The sequence below is a fragment of the Melospiza georgiana genome, chromosome 4 (assembly GCF_028018845.1).
Source record: "Melospiza georgiana isolate bMelGeo1 chromosome 4, bMelGeo1.pri, whole genome shotgun sequence".
Classification (NCBI taxonomy): domain Eukaryota; kingdom Metazoa; phylum Chordata; class Aves; order Passeriformes; family Passerellidae; genus Melospiza; species Melospiza georgiana.
In genome coordinates this window covers 10,170,303-10,186,455 of record NC_080433.1, presented here as the reverse complement: position 1 = coordinate 10,186,455, position 16,153 = coordinate 10,170,303, and the positions used below count along the sequence as shown (strand labels likewise).

The following is a 16,153-nucleotide window of genomic DNA, read 5'->3' as shown; positions in this document are numbered from 1 at the left end:
AAGTAGGAAAATCTCCTTTCTCAGTTACTTCTGGAGTAATAAAGCTCCTGGCCTTTAGTTCACATTGCTCAGATTTTTCTCCCATAACTGCCAACTATCCTCCTCAGCCTGTTGTGTTGAAGCAAGAGAAATTAAAAATGTCAATGTGTAGATCAAAGTCTCTCCCTCGCCAAATGTGGATTACTCAATTCACATTTTGACAGAAAATGATTACAGCCCCCATTTTATTCTTTTGGAGAAACTTTATTGTTTCTTTCAGAAAGAATAAACAAAAGATGATCACTGAATACATATGCTGTGACTTCACTGGCTGCAGGAGGAGAAATGCAATTAGAAAGTCAGATAAATTGATAGGAAGGATATCAGACCAAGCTCTGAAGGAGGGCAGGATTTGAGCATCTTCAGTATTCTGCATTGAATGGGTAGTCCTTGTGAGTTTTGCCCCTGCAGGGAATAGAAGACTTCATTTTAGTCATGATTTTCCTTTCTTGTTTTGCTTAAAGAAGCCACTAAGGTGGGATCTGAACTCTGAAATTGAAGGCTGGATTCAGTCCAGAATTGTTTTCCTCTATACCATGTCTTTTTTGTGCACTTGGAACATCCCAATTACTTCATCATTCAGGCTCTTTGCATTCTAGGCAGTATTTAGATATAAAATCTCTGTGTATATAGTATTCTTAGCATAGAGGTTTGGAGAAGAATACTGAATGCTACCACTTACATGCTCATTGTATAGACTCTCCAGTTTCTGTTAAAGCTGAAAATAGTTGCCATCTCCTCTTTGGTCAGTTTGAAGTCAAACACCTGAAAAGAGAAACAGCTGGGAATCACCTCTTTGAGCAAACCAGAGAGGTGGTAAGCTCACAGAGGCTGTAAGCAAAATCCACAAAATTAAAGAGCAAGTCTGCAAGGGAGGGTAGCTGGTTAGAAGAGTTGACTGCTTCATGAGAAAGGCATCTCTGTATCACCAAGAATGCATTGGTAGAGGGAATAGAAAAATTCATCCAAAGTTGAAAGTTACACATGCCAGCTGCTGCAGGGCACTTGGCAGGCTCTTGCACCTGCCACTTGTGAGAGATGCATCTTTCTGTCCTGTTCCACAGGCACATCTACAAGATTGCCATATTTCACTTAATCTGTCTGGGCTTTTTGAAATCCCAGTGACCAGCTGCAGCCAAAGACCATTGAATTAACAATAGAGCAGCATGGGTTGTGAACACCACAGCTGTTTTCTTAACACTGCTTGCTCTACATAAGCCTTTTGTGGCTTATGTACATAGACATAAGACACATATACAAGACACCACATAAAGTGACTGTTAGAATTATCAGCATACTAAAAAAAGCCTTGGTTGATTCCTGCTCTCCAATTGTAACCTTTAGTTTAGCCCTTAGGAGAGTGTGTAAACAGACAAAAAGCCTGGTGTTCTTGCCTGAGCAGGGAAGAATGATAAAGGATCTTTTCCCTTGCTGTGCAGGGAGAAGCCAAGCCATCCCTGAGGGCAGCCCCTGCTCACTCCTGATCCCTCACCTGGAAGTTCTCCGCAATGCGCTGTGGGGTGACAGATTTGGGAATCACAATCACATTTCTCTGGATCTGGAAGCAAAGGAGAACCTGCAAAAAGAGACAACTGAATCATTCCTCTTGCTCTGGAGGAAACAGAGCCTGTTCCAGTAGCTGTAATCCCTGTTTCCAATCATTCCTGTCCCTGCAGCCCTGGTTGCTCTGCCTGGGGAGCAGAGAGGGAAGTGGTGGAGCCTCACATGAAAGGGCTCCTTTCCCATCCAGGTTTGGGCCAGTCAAGCCTTCCTGCTCTCCCAGACTTCCATCAAAATTTCATCCTCTGCAAGAGGACTTGAGATGAAGACTGAAACATTGCAGCACTTGAAGATGGGTCAAGAAAATGTTTCATGATGACACTTCAAGAGCACACTTAGGGAGTGTACATTGCCACACAGAAAACAGAACCTGCGCTGCTGCCTCTTACCACAGGTGATGGGGAACAAAGAGCCAGCCTGTCCTCTACGTTGTCATTAGCTGTCCTGTGTTACAGGAAGGGGTAGCCACAGTCTGTGTCATTCAAAGTCTCTCCCTTGCTAAATGTGGATTACCCAATCCACATTTTGACAGAAAATGATTACAGCCCCATTTTATTCTTTTGGAGAAACTTTATTGTTTCTTTCAGAAAGAATAAACAGAAGATGATTACTGAATACATATGCTGTGACTTCACAGGCTGCAGGAGGAGAAATGCAATAAGAAAGTCAGATAAATTGATGGGAAGAATATCAGACCAAGCTCTGAAAGAGGGCAGGATATGAACATCTGGCATCCATGTACCTGGGCTGTGGATTTGTTGTGCTTGGCTGCAATCTCTTTGATCTTGGGGTCATCCAGAAGGGAAGGATCCTCTGGCTTAGCCCTACACAGTGGAGAGATAACACCCAAAGTCTGTTTTGAGAACAATGGCTAATAGTACACTCACTGTCTCAGTGCTGCAAGCATTACCCATGCCAGCTCCCTCACAAATCGCCAAGCAGCCTTACCATGGTCTGTCAGGAGAGCCCAGGGGGCTGTAGGCTGTCACAGCAATCCCTTTGGACTGGCAGTAGCTCACCAGCTTCTCCTGGGTAAGGTATGGATTGCATTCGATCTGCCAGCAGAAGAGTAGAGATTGATGGAATCCAGCTGTACCTCACTGCAGGGATTATCCCCTAATGATAATAATCTCCTTAAAGGCTGCTCTTTGTCCTCATGGGCCACTCTTTGCAAAGTGTTATCAGCTCTAGAGTTCTACAGTGACATTTCTTGTATGTTTGGGTCTTTGTTCTGCATTTCATAAGGCTCACCTCTGGGTTCTTTGGCATGTTCTGAGGTCCTTCTCAGATTTCTAAGCAGTAGCTTAGCAAATATTGAAGACCCCAATGCCCTGTATATTCAGCAATAATGTGGAGTGGGATGAGAAGGACATGCTGCATCTGCTCTGTTCTCCCACCCATCTGTTCTAGACATCAGAGCTCCCTTTCTCAGGAATTGGTGCCCCTTTGTCATGTGCCATAGGTAGGAAAAAGATGGTGTTTTTTTTTCCTTTCAGCATGCTCTTTTTTTGTAACTACATGCAGAGGAAGAACTGGCAGGCTCTGGAGACTGAGGGAACTCAGTACTCTTAGTGAATATGCAAAAAGTTCTGAATTCAGAACTGTAAGAGTTGTCTGAGTCTGTCCAAGCCCCTTTGAAGGGATAAACTTCTGCAGCTCCTACATACAAAGAGGCAGTGGCTGCTGTATGCAGACAAAGACTAGGTGATTTATATATGTGTGTGTGTGTGTTTAAAAACACTTTATTTTTTTATTTTACATAAATCAGGGTAGATACCAGGAAGCCACTAGTGTGTCAGTAAATGCTGCTTCTGTATAGAAGTTAAAACTGACCTCCCTTTCCAACTGGGTGACTGAATTGTGGATTCTTACATGACAAAACCCACATGATAATTGTGTGAACAATTATCTTCTATTAATAACAGATTGATGCCATTACTAATAACAGAACAATTACTTTAAGAAGTTCTGGTGTAATCTGTGTACCACAACTTCATTCCCTATCAGAACACAGATCTACAACATCTTTATGAGTACTCAGAAATAATCTCAGGGCACAATTATGCTGTGTCTGCTTTGTTCTTCCTCTTTGCATCTCCTCATGCAAATTACAAGCTGTAATTGGATCTTTATAATCCCACAAAACCTGCGGTCACTCTGCAGCTCACCTGGACATTTGCAGGCTTGTGCTTCAGTCCTGGCTTGTTCAAGACCCTTTCAATCTGCTCATGGTTGAAGTTGGAGACTCCAATGGCTTTTACCAGGCCAGCATCCACCAGCTCCTCCATGGCCTGGCAGAAAGGGGAGCACAGTCAGCACCAGTGTACAAGACAGACCCTGAAGGAATTATTAATGATATTATTATAGCCTTGTATATGATTATACACAAGGCCATGAAGGAATTATTCCTTGTGTGGCTTCATTTCCCTTCATGGGCAGGGAAAGACAACTGTTTGGAGCTGCCAAGATTGTCTCTTGGGGGAGAGTGACCTCTGGTGTATGTGTGCCATGTCTTCCATCTCACCCAAACCCAAGGGCTCCTTTCTTGAGATGGCAGAAATTCACTCTCAGTTATTTTCACATCGGAAATAAGGATGATCAATGATGTGTTCTTGAGCCAGCACCAGAGGGCTGTTGTGCAGGCTGTGGGTATGATCACAACTAATTTATTTCAGTAGAATGTATTTGAGCAATTTAAGAACAGTGGAGAGGACAGTTCTGTTATGGTCAAGCAGTCTGGCTTGCAGATTCACTAAAGATTATCAACTTGATTGAATATGTATGTTTTAAAAAAGCTGCATTGTATATGGTGCAATAAATACAGAAGAACTTTGTGGCTGCTGAAGGCAATGAAAACATGGAAAAGGCTGCCAGCAACAGAAAACACGATTTCCCACCCTGGCTGAACTCACCTCCCATGTATCTAGAAAATCTGTGTTGCTGGGTATAGCCATGCCTTTGTCATCTGCAGGAAACAGCTCCTCTCCTGCCTGTCAGTAAAAAAAATAATAAAAAAAAAATTTAAACACTCTCACTCTTTTTATTAGTTAAATATCAACTTAATACCAAGACAACTGAAGACCATGATGGCTTTAGCTACTAGTACAGAAAACATTAATATTTGTCTACATTGTTCCTGGAAATTTTGCCAGCAATTATTCCTAATAGGAATTATGCAGAATCATAATCAAACTTGACAATCCTACTAGGAATGTCAAGTGTATCTCCTAGACCAAGCAAAATAGTGACTCACTAAAACACATACAGAAAAACAATTGACTTATTTACAGTGGAACAAATAAGCTTCCTGTAGTCCTCTACTATTTAAGAGAGAACTGGGGTAGTTTTTTTTTTTTTAAGGATCTGTTAAGGTCCCAGGAACATTTAAGTCAGGTTTAAGCTGAGCCACATCTACTGAAGAAGGTTTTATGTAAACACACAGGTGGCCTGTGAGGGGAGCCTCATCTTAAGCTGGTGGCAAATCAGAACACCCCAGATGTACAAACTCAGAAACAGAACCCCACATCTGCACATTGCTTCACATCCAGTGTGCAGCTGTCAGAGTATTTTGCCATGTCAGAGTATTATGACACTTTTATTCAAGCTCTTTGTTCCCATAAAACTAACCATGACAGCTTTGCAAGTGTGACAAACAGCTGACAAGCTCAAAAGCAACAGATAGGATGGAGGTCTTAACCTGTCTGCAGCAGAAAGAAAAAGCCAAGACTAGACACAGACTGAGATATCAGATCCTTTGAAGTACATGAAGGATGAGATGTATTTCATGTACTTCTGACATGGATGTCAGAAAGTCTCACCTTTTGAAATCCAAGGTCTGTGGAACAACTTTAAGGCTCCTACAGGAAAGGTCAGATCAATCTGTGCATATTAAGAACTCAGTGATTAAAGAAAGAAATGGAAGACAGAAGCATTCTCTTGTTCTGTGATTCTGTAACACGCAGAGGAAAGAATTTCTGTCAGGCAGCAAAGTACATCCTTCCTTCCCTCAAAGCAGGAAAGGATGATTTAGCCCCAAGTTAAGCAGCATGAGTCAGTCTTGCAGCCAGAGGCCTGACCTTGTGGCTGGGGCTGCCTCTGCCTCTGTGTTATCAGGAGGGCAGAGGACGCTGTGCAGGCAGCTCTGGGGCAGAGATCAGGGCACAGCAGGGCAGGGTGGGCAGCTCTGGGGCAGGGCTGGCACAGCAGAGCAGGGTGGGCAGCTCTGGGGCAGGGCTGGCACAGCAGGGCAGGGTGGGCAGCTCTGGGGCAGGGCTGGCACAGCAGGGCAGGGTGGGCAGCTCTGGGGCAGGGCTGGCACAGCAGGCACAGGCTCTTTCTGGAGCAGCAGTGGTGCTGCAAGTGCTCCTGGCTCTGCTGAGGAGCTCTCCCAGGACAGAAAACCCAGGGCCCTGCTGCTACTGTACCTTGAACCCCAGAGGCCAGTGCATGAGGTAGAGATCCAGGTAATCCAATTTCAGGTCAGCAAGAGTCTTCTGGCAGGCTCCCTTCACCAGATGCTTCTCATGAAAAGTGGACCACAGCTAGAGAAAAAAAAAATCAAGCCAGACTGTGACCTCCTTGCTTAAAGCTCTTTCCTGAAGAAGGAAAGAAAGCTAGCACACTTTCTGGGACCATTTCTGCTTAATATGGTTTTTGAACAGTCCCATGAAAATGGAGAATGTGGAACACATCTTAAATAACACTCCATAAAATACAGTGACAAAAAAAAAAAAAAAAAAAGATTTTACCAAGTATGGGCCTGAACTATTCTCCTAATTACTCCACTCTACAGCACACAGCCTTTCCCCACTACTCTGAATTTCCCCCTATGCATATATTGCCACAAAGCTTTCCCCTGAATCCTAGGTCACCTTACCTTGCTGACAATGAAGAGATCTTCTCTTTTCACAACCCCTTCCTTGATTTTCTGCTGGATCCCTTCCCCAATCTCACTCTCATTCTGGTACACGTAGGCACAGTCAAAGTGGCGGTACCCGGCATCGATGGCAGCCATCACTGCAGCTTTTACCTGCCCAGCTGCAGACTGCAAAAAGAAGGTCAAGAAGATCCCAAATCAAAGCATACAGGCCATTTCTTAGTTATCTAGCAAGTAAAGAAACACACAATTCAAGTAAAATTTTTCCATGCCATGTTCTTAAAGCACCCATCATCTTAAAGATGCAGGCTGCTATAGGAATGTGCTCTTTGTTGACAAAGTGACAACACTATCTTTTGTCCCTTCAAAAAGGAAAGAAGTTCAGAAGTTGGTTTTTTTTTCTTCAATTAAGTGAAAAAGCCACTTCATAGACCTAGGGGACTTCACCTCAAACTTAAGGATAGCTAATTGGACAGAAGCCAAAAAATCCCGCTTGGGCAATTTACTAGAAAAAGAAGAGAAGAAAGGAACTAATGGCTTTTGTGAGGTGTTTTACCAGGAGCAAGAACCTCTTGCACTTGGCTCAGTTTTTCTCTGTTTGTTATTTTGCCTTTTATTAATCTTTTTTGTTTCCAACACTGCAACAGAAGCTATCTTGCTGATTTTATGTTTCTATTAAGTAGAGTTTTTCCATGCCACGTTCTTAAAGCATTCATCATCTCACAAACGCAGAGTTTGAAGCCAGCCTCCAGCCATTTAGCCATAAGTCCAGTCCCAAGCAGGCTCAGCCAACAGCCAGGCAGAGCAGAGCTCCCAGCACTGCCAGAGATGGATCAGGGAAAGCCCAGTTTTGTGCCAGGGAGCTCTGCAGTGCCCCTTGCTCAATGCTCCTCACTTCTCAGTGCTGTGTCTAGGAAGAGAAACAGCCAAATGGCCCAGCTGGGAGAATTTCAGCTCTATGGGGAGGGCAGTGGTCTACACCTTAGTCATCCACATCACTTTGGAGTGTTACACTGTGCTCTAGCCCAGCTTGTCCTGGGGCACATCCCACGTGTAATTGGGGGTGTGCAATTCTGTGTGTTTCTGTACCCTGCAAGGGCGTGTAAGAACTGTGCACAAGGAAATATTGGCATATCTTGTTCACACAAATCCAGCAATGTTTGTTTCTAGGCATTGTACAGATCAGTGGTTTTGTAGCCATCGTAACAACGGTGCAAACCTCTTTGTCAGAACTTGCTCAAAACGCATGAATGGTCTTCTAAAGCCACCGGGTGATTCCCGGGGACCTCGCCCAGATTGCACAGCACGGGAGCAGCAGGGAGGGGCTCCAGTGCAGGGCACGGGAAGGGGCAGGGAGAGGGGCCCGGGGAGCCTGGCCGGGATAGCAGGGGAGGGATGGAGGGGATCCGCGCATCCCTGGCGGCTACGGGAGGGACGGATCCGCCGCCTCTCCCAGCCTGGGGACACCCAAGCGCCACCTCTCCCCCGCGCAGGAGGGGACGGCAGGGACGGAGGGCACGGCCGGGAAAGCGGCTTCGAAAGCAGAGCCGGGGCTGTGCCTGCGGGGACCACCGGAGGGACAGGGCATCCCCGGCAGCATCCCGGGCGGGATGTTGGGGATGGCACCGGGGCCGTGTCACCGAGCCGTCCCCGCTCCCTGCCCACCCCCGAGCGCTCCGGACCCTCCCGGGGAGATGGCACCGGGAGCGGAACCCGCCCCTCTGATAGCGGCCGCTGTCCCCGTTACCTTCCATGTGCCCAGCCCCACGAGGGGCATCCTGGCCCCGGTGCAGAGCTGCAGGGAGGTGGCCATGGCTCCAGCCGGGAGTGCTGCCCGGAGGTACCGCCCGCCGAGCCTTTAAGGACGGCAGAGCCGTGCCCGCCCCGTCCCGGGCCCCGCCCGCCCGCCCGGGACAGCCGCAGCCCCGCGGCCCGAGGGACACCGGGCCGGGCCGGGCCGGGCCAGGCCAGCGCTGCTTCTCTTCTCCCCGGGCCCCCGCAGCTGCAGGGCGGGCTCTGGGCTCCCTCCAAAGGTGGGATGATGCTCTGGGCAGCATCTGAACATTAACAGGTACCAGTTCCACCAGGCACCCTCTGCCTCTGTGCTGCACCAGACACCTGCTCAACACTGCTGATCTCCCCCAGTCTCTGTTACTCTGGGCTTTTAACAGCCAGACAGGAGCACTGGGTACCAACCAAATCAGTGCAGAGATTTCCAGCAGTTTCAGGTGTTGGTCTCCTGTTGCTTGTTAACCCACAGTCCATGCTAAGGCTTGTGCGATGGGGTTCGATGGTCTCCAGGATGAGGGAAGAGGGAGAATCTTGACTCCATGTTTCAGAAGGCTGATTTAGTATTTTATGATATAAATTATATTAAAAATGTTGTACTAACACTATACTAAAGAAAGGAGACATCAGAAGGCTAGAAAGGAATGATAATAAAAAACCCATGACAGCTCACAGCCTCAAGAGAGCTGGCTGTGATTGGTCATTAATTAAAAACAATCCACACAAGACCAATCAAAGATGCACCTGTTGGTAAACCATCTCCAGACCACATAGCACAGCCAGCAGATAATTATTGTTTACATTTCTTTTCTGAGGCTTCTCAGGAGAAAAATCCTAGAAAAAGGATTTTCATAAAATATGTCAGTGACAGGCTTGTCCTGCTCAACTGTTCTTTTCAGCATTGCTGTGTCAATGCTTGTTATACCAAATTATTCAACTTTTGATCAAGACAAGGTCTCAATGCTCTTGTGACATAACTGAAAATTGAATAGGGATGATTATTCCCAATTACATTGTTAATGCAAGCTTCTTGGTTTGTTAATTTTAACATAAGAATAGAACTTCCAAACCAGCAGCTGTTCAAATATTTTTATTTTGGTCAAGAATGAAATTGAACATCAATCTCTATGCAGTTTCAGCCTGTAAAAAAGGGACTGAAATAAGGCCCAGTATGAGTTGTTATTCCTCTATAGGTCTGGACACTTCTCCCATTCATTCTTATTTCCCAGAAAGCTTTGGGCTGTACTCTAGAAGTTAATTTTGTCTTTTACCTTCAGTCAGTGATTATGTGATTATTCAGGATGGATTTTTCTCCTGCACTTACATATCCTTAACCCTTCAGCCTTAAGTGGTGCTGATGCAAGACAGCAGATAAAAATCAGCTGTTAGTTCCCTTATCTGTTTTCTCCTTTGCTATTACAGCCATGCAGAGACACTCATGCAATGAGAATTATCACAGCCCACATTCTGCTCTTCAGAACAATTGTACAATTCCCTTCCACCAAAGAAGAAACTCCAAAGTCACTGAACACATATCCTGTGCCTTTGCTGGGAGGAGGGATACAGTGTGTCAGCTACATAGTGCACAGTTTGAGGCAATGGTAGAAGCTCATTAGACCCTGGGGCCTGAGAGAAGCCAGGAAAAAAACCATCTTCAGTACTCTGCATTGAAAGGGTACTCCTTAAGGTTTTTGCACCTGGAGGAAACCAAAGAGGAAGGATTACTCAAGGCTAAAATAATTGCTATATAGAACAACAGTGGGTGTACAGAGGAGCCTTCAAAGGAGGCTCTGAACTGAGTAACTGCAGAGTAAACTTAAGAGACTTGATAGTATAGAAACAGCCTACAGGATCAACAAGTTCCAGCCTTCTTTTGTAATTCAGGCACTGAACAGTGGTGGGACCAAGTTACTTTTTAGATACAGAATTAAAATTCACACTGCTTACAGACCGCAGCAGTTTCTGTGGCCTTGCAGCCAAGACTTCCTGTCTTGGTGCACATTCTGCAAGCAGCTGTGCTCTGTACTGCACAACAGATGGTCATTCCCCACCACAACCACCTGGGTAACAGCTGACATCAATTTATAATACCCCACAGAAAACAATTACCCAAAGTTTAAAACTGCCTAGTGCTCGCTTGTCCCATATGGACACAGCCAAAGTTACCAACTAGAACTCTCATTTTGGAATTCCAGGCATACAAAGTTTCCTGGAGAATGGATTCACAATGAACACGCTGCATGACTTACACTTGCCTTTCAGTCAATACAGTGGAAGTATAACAATAAATGCTTCATGCCCAAAATTATTTCTGATTTCAAAATATACCCAATTCAACAGCTACACCAGTTCCTGTGAGATCAGGACAAGGATCATTGAAAATGTAAGAGTTTGAAGGACACAAACTGTCACTTACGTGACCATTGCACAGATCCTCCAGTTTTTGTTTAAGCTAAGAAGGGTGGCCATCTCCTCTTTAGTCAGTTCAAAGTCAAACACCTAAAAGGAGAAAACCAGCTGGATTTTACTTATTTGAACAAATCAAATCAGAAGCAAGATTCACGAGATTAAAGAACAAGTTCATATCAGAAAGGATGCTGGGTACAAATGATGGATTCATGAACACAGAACGGAAAAGAAATATTTTTGGATTTTCTAGACTCTACTGGCAGAGGGAAGAAACAGAAGAACAGGAGACACCATGTAAGGTGCCTGATGGAAACAGTGTGCTGATAAAACTAACAGCTCTGGCCATTCTTCACTGTAGTTTTCACTGTAGCCTGTAGACTTCCAGACAGACAGAAAGAGCCCATCCCTCTTGCTGCAGGATGCCATGACAAGGGTGATAAAGGATCCAAGCCATCCCTGAGGGCAGCCCCTGCTCACTCCTGATCCCTCACCTGGAAGTTCTCCACAATGCGCTGTGGGGTGACAGATTTGGGAATGGCAATCACATTTCTCTGGATCTGGAAGCGAAGGAGAACCTGCAAGGACAGACAACTGAATCACTGCTCCTGTTCAACAGCTGCTTTCCTTGAGATATCCCCACTTCTGTGGAGCTGCATTTCAAACCATCCCTGGCCCTGGAAGTGGTGGAAGCCCCCAATGGAAGGTCTCCTTTCCATTCTGGCTTTGGGCCAGTCAATTCCTTTCCTTAGCACCCAGAAGTTTTGCACTACATGCAAGGTTTTCATTTCTTCAAAACAACTTGAGAAATGATAACTGAAGATGAGTCAAGAGTTTTTTCTTGACTGACGGCCAGAGTTAGTAGTAGCATATCTTGCAGGCCACAGAATGTCCAGCCTGCACTGCTTGTTAACAAGACAAAAAAGCAGCATTATTCACAGGTAACACCACAGAGGTTGTTCCCTCTCCTCAGACAGGTTTTCAAATTTCTCTGTTACAGGAAGGGGTATCCACTGTCTGGCACCTACCCACCTGTGCTGGGGTTTTGTTGTGCTTGGCTGCTATCTCCTTGATCTTGGGGTCATCCAGAAGGGAAGGTGCATCTGGCTTAGAACTAGACAAAGTGGGGGAGAAAAGGATGAAACAACACAGAATCACTTCAGAGAGATTCTATCTAGCCCCATGAATAAAAAAAGAAAAAATTTATACACCTGCACCATTACTCAGTTAGTCATAAATCACATGAACCCACTTGGAAATTACCCATCAGGACGTCCAAGGGGACAGTATGCTGTCACAGTGATCCCTTTGGAGTGGCAGTAGTCAATCAGCTTCTCTTGGGAAAGGTATGGATGAGACTCAATCTGCCAACACAGAAGCATAGACTTAGAGCTGTAAAACTACTGTAGTTTTCCCTTGCTCCAGAGGTTTTTCTGAATCCTAATTTCCTAATTATAGGTTGCCTTCACCCCACCCTGCAGGTGGCCTATGTGACAATACAAGATTGTAATTGTAGTACAAGCTCTGGCTACTTTGTTCTCCCTTTTCCCACCTCCTCATTCAACTGTAATTGGACCTTTATAATCCCTGAGAAGTATTGCCCTGCAGTCACTCTGCAGCTCACCTGATTATTTGCAGGTTTGTGTTTCAGTCCTGGCTTGTTCAAGATTCTTTCAATCTGCTCACGGTTGAAATTGGAGATTCCAATGGCTTTTACCAGGCCAGCATCCACCAGCTCCTCCATGGCCTGGCAGAAAGGGGAGCACAGTCAGCATGCAGTGGGTTAAGACATGACTAAACACATTTTTCCTGACATGCTCTGTTTGTTTTCATGGGAAGAAATGTTTAAATTTTTAAACAATTTCTTAAATGAACATTTTTTTAAACCACATTTTTAAAACCGTGTATTTCCGTGAGTTCTTTCCAATTAATTCTGCATCCATGGCTGAACATTCTGCAGCTGCTGAAGCCAACAGCACTGCTGAGCACAGGAGATGTGACTTTTCCACTTGAGATGAACTCACCTCCCACGTCTGCAGGATATCTGTGTTGCTGGGGACAGCCATGCCTTTGTCATCTGCAGGGAACAGATCCTCTCCTGCCTGTCAGTGACACAGAAAGGGCTTGAAAATCTCTTGACAAACCCACTTGAGTGCTCACAACCACAACATCCTAAACTTCTAGAGCAAGAGTGCTGGTCCTTGTCTACACTCAGTCATTCCTTCTGAGAAGTGGAAGGAATTTAAGGCATTTTTGCCTGTGGCCATTCCCAGCAGAACAGGTTTTTCTGCTGGACCCCTGGAAGTGATGGCTCATCCAAACACCCACAGGGAACACACCAGTCAGAGCTGCAGCCTCCAGGCTCACATGTGCTCCCTTCAGGGGCTGCTCTTTAGTTCCCCCTTAGCAAGAAATGCTTTTATTCTTTTTCCAGGAGGGCATCAACACTTTGGTCTACACAACACCAGATCTACTGAAAAGAGTTATTGTGTGCACTAACAGTTCTTCCATAACAACACTCAGTGCAAAGCCACCAACACTAGAAAAGTTGGAAGAGGCTCTGTGTACAAGTTATGAAAAGATGCCAAGATTGAACTGTGTTTAGCAGCTGTTTGCTGCTGTCACCATGAGGCAGTTTAATTTTCATGGCTCTGTTCATATAAAGTTAAAATAAAGCATGCAAAAAAGATGAGCATCTCAAAGGCAACAAGGTAGAATGGGGAGGGATCAGACTGAGAGGATAGAAAGGCTGTGACTAGAAATATTCAAACTCAGACATAAACTCCTTCACTCAGACATCAACTCCTAAACACTCTCACAGAAATTTCACCTTTTAAATTCCTGTCTCAGTGGAACAACACTAAGGCTTCTCAATCTGTACTGCATTAAGGACTTGGTGATTAAAGAGAGAGATGGAAAACAGCAATGCTTTCTTTTGCTCTCTGATTCTGTAGCACACAAAGGAAAACTGCAGAGAAGCAGCAAAAAGCAATCCTGTTCCCACAAGGGGTGATTTTTAGATTAACACACATTGGATTTGCAAGGGAAAAGGAAAGCAGTCTGTCTTATGCTTGGAGCTGGGAGAGCTGTTTCTAGTTTCTCTGGTTTTCAGGCCATCATTCCCAGGATCAAAAGGGTACGAAAACAACTGCTTCTGGAGCAAAGACCAAAAGCCTGAATCACACAGGGTCAAGAGGAGCACCAGAGCAGTGCTGGCACAAATAACAGGCATGTAATTACCAGCCAGAACAATTGCTGGGCTGTTAAGCCAGGCAAAAGAAAAGAAGTTAAGGGCATTGCTGCTACTGTACCTTGAAGCCAAAAGGCCAGTGGACAAGGTAGAGATCCAGGTAAGCCAGCTTCAGGTCTGCAAGAGTCTTCTGGCAGGCTCCCTTCACCAGAGGCTTCTCATGGAAGGTGCACCACAGCTGGAGAGAAAAACAGGGCAGATGTGAGCTCCTGGGGGAAGCTCCACAGTGCTCTCCTGCACAGCACAGCAATGCTCCCTGTTCTTGGGAATGAGCTGTGGAATGAGGCCTGCCCAGTGCTCTTCACACGCAGCGAGCCTGGGCTGTGTGGCAGCGCAGGAAACAAGAGAAGGGTATCAAGAATTAACTCATTTACTTTACAGACTTTTCCAGTGCTACGGCGTTTAACTGTGTTAAATGTTAGATGCTCCTAGCACAGGTAAAACCAGTGTGTCCATAATCCATGACCATCTGATCCATACCTTACTGACCACGAACAGATCCTCTCGTTTCACAGCACCTTCCTTGATTTTCTGCTGGATGCCCTCCCCAACTTCCTTCTCGTTCTGGTACACATAGGCACAGTCGAAGTGGCGGTACCCGGCATCGATGGCAGCCATCACCGCAGCTGTCACCTTCCCTGGGGGGGACTGGAGGGAAAAAAGGGGAGGACAGGTCTCGCTGAGGGATTCTCAGGCGCTGCCCCGTCCCGCAGCGCGGTGCCCGCCTCACCTTCCATGTGCCGAGCCCCATGAGGGGCGCGCTGGCGGTGGCCCCGAGCCGCACGTACCCCGCCATGGCCGCCATGTTTACCCCGCGCCCGCAGCCAATCAGCGGCGCCGCCCCGCGGGAGCCCGCCGCGCCAGCCAATCAGCAGCTGAGCCGGCAGTTAATGGAGCCCGCTGGGCGGTCATGGGGGATGTAGTGAGGGTGGAGCCCGTGTGGAAGGGAGCCCGTGTGGGAGGGAATCCCGGCGTTCCCCAGGGAGAAGGGTGAAATTCCTTACGGAAGGATAAAGGCTGAGCGCAGGGGTGTCCCTGCAGGGATCAGGTCCTGCAGCGCTCTGTCCCTGTGTCCGTGTTTATCCTCCTCGTGCCATGTCCCCGGGTGTTCTGACGCTCGCTCGGTTCCCTGAGAGTGACACCAACATGGCACAAGCAGTTTCACTCAAGGGTGTTTGCGACTCATTTCGGAAATGATAAGTACAAATCAGTTCCTTTTCAACGCTTTTCCTTTAAGGGAAAGTGTGTTTTAATGTGTTTTCAAAACTCCTGAAGAACGCTGAGTTTACAGCGAATATCACAAGGTTCGCATTGTCCCTGTGCCTTAGGGAAATGCAGACCGTATTTCAGAAGGAAACATACAAGTGTACAAATAAACGGTAGGCGGCCTTTTCATTTCACTTTAGAAACTGACTTTGCAATTTTGGAGAGGCAAAATATGCTATACGGATTGGTTGTTGAAAGTGCAATGAAAAAGAAATTAATTTATCAACAGGATTCTCCGAGTTCTCCATAATATCCCGTCAGGGCTGCTTAGGAGGCTTTTCTGTTTGCTTGTGCTTGGGGAATTCCCTCAGGTACAAACATAAATCTAAAATATATACTGTTTTCTCGGGATGCCTCTCCCACCCAAGATTTTTCTGCTTCATTTAACTGAAGGCAGACAAGATAATTAGTTTTAATTAAATGTTCCCCCAGGTTTCTGGCAGCGCTGTCAGCTGTCCTCTGCAGGATGTGGTGTTGCAGTTTAACCACACAGGAGAGCAGGGCTGAGAAATGCAATTTGTCCTTCGCTCACTTCATTCTGTGAACTGATGTTCTCCTGTGAAGGCTGGTGCTTGTTTTTCCCAAGGCATGCTGTGAGATTCACCTTGGGGTTTTAAGGTTTTAAGAGAGGATTTGGGGCAGAAGGCTTTGTGTTTTGCTTTGTTTGCCTTGCCCAGACCATGCCAATCCCCGGGAGGTGACACTGTGTCTGTCCTGAAGGTGTGGCTGGGGCTGTCAGATGATGGCAGGGCCTTTGAAAATAGAGTATATGTTGGAATAGAATATTTACATTGCTAAATGGTGTGCATTGGCTCAACTTCCAGATGCTTGTTAAGGCAGGAATAAAACAGGGAGGTAGAGATTTAATCTGATTTTAAGACATTTGCCTCTTTCTTGCATTGAGTCCAGATCAAGCCAGGAGCATCCTCTGAGGTCCCACCAATCTCTCTGTGTCTTCTCAAGGGGTT

The 16,153-nt window shown here is 46.0% G+C and overlaps 2 protein-coding genes across 3 annotated transcripts; both read right to left on the bottom strand.

The window, feature by feature from the left end:
- Positions 1–302: 302 nt before the first annotated feature.
- LOC131082303 (aldo-keto reductase family 1 member B1-like) lies at positions 303–8,288 on the bottom strand. 2 transcript variants are annotated; one of them, XM_058022082.1, is made up of 10 exons: positions 8,223–8,288; positions 6,476–6,643; positions 6,024–6,140; positions 4,512–4,589; positions 3,768–3,890; positions 2,548–2,654; positions 2,342–2,423; positions 1,532–1,615; positions 722–804; positions 303–444 (listed from the first exon to the last, which is right to left on the bottom strand). In XM_058022082.1, exons 1-10 carry the CDS (start codon positions 8,286–8,288, stop codon positions 402–404), a joined length of 951 nt encoding a protein of 316 aa, XP_057878065.1. In that variant the 3' UTR covers positions 303–401. The 2 variants fall into 2 exon arrangements, with proteins under 2 accessions (XP_057878065.1, XP_057878066.1); XM_058022083.1 differs by lacking the exons at positions 6,024–6,140; positions 6,476–6,643; positions 8,223–8,288 and adding an exon at positions 5,418–5,492.
- Positions 8,289–9,341: 1,053 nt separating this feature from the next.
- LOC131082300 (aldo-keto reductase family 1 member B10-like) lies at positions 9,342–14,728 on the bottom strand. The gene is made up of 10 exons (XM_058022078.1): positions 14,650–14,728; positions 14,400–14,567; positions 13,981–14,097; positions 12,694–12,771; positions 12,294–12,416; positions 11,933–12,033; positions 11,702–11,783; positions 11,164–11,247; positions 10,680–10,762; positions 9,342–9,960 (listed from the first exon to the last, which is right to left on the bottom strand). Exons 1-10 carry the CDS (start codon positions 14,722–14,724, stop codon positions 9,918–9,920), a joined length of 954 nt encoding a protein of 317 aa, XP_057878061.1. The 5' UTR covers positions 14,725–14,728; the 3' UTR covers positions 9,342–9,917.
- Positions 14,729–16,153: the final 1,425 nt, after the last annotated feature.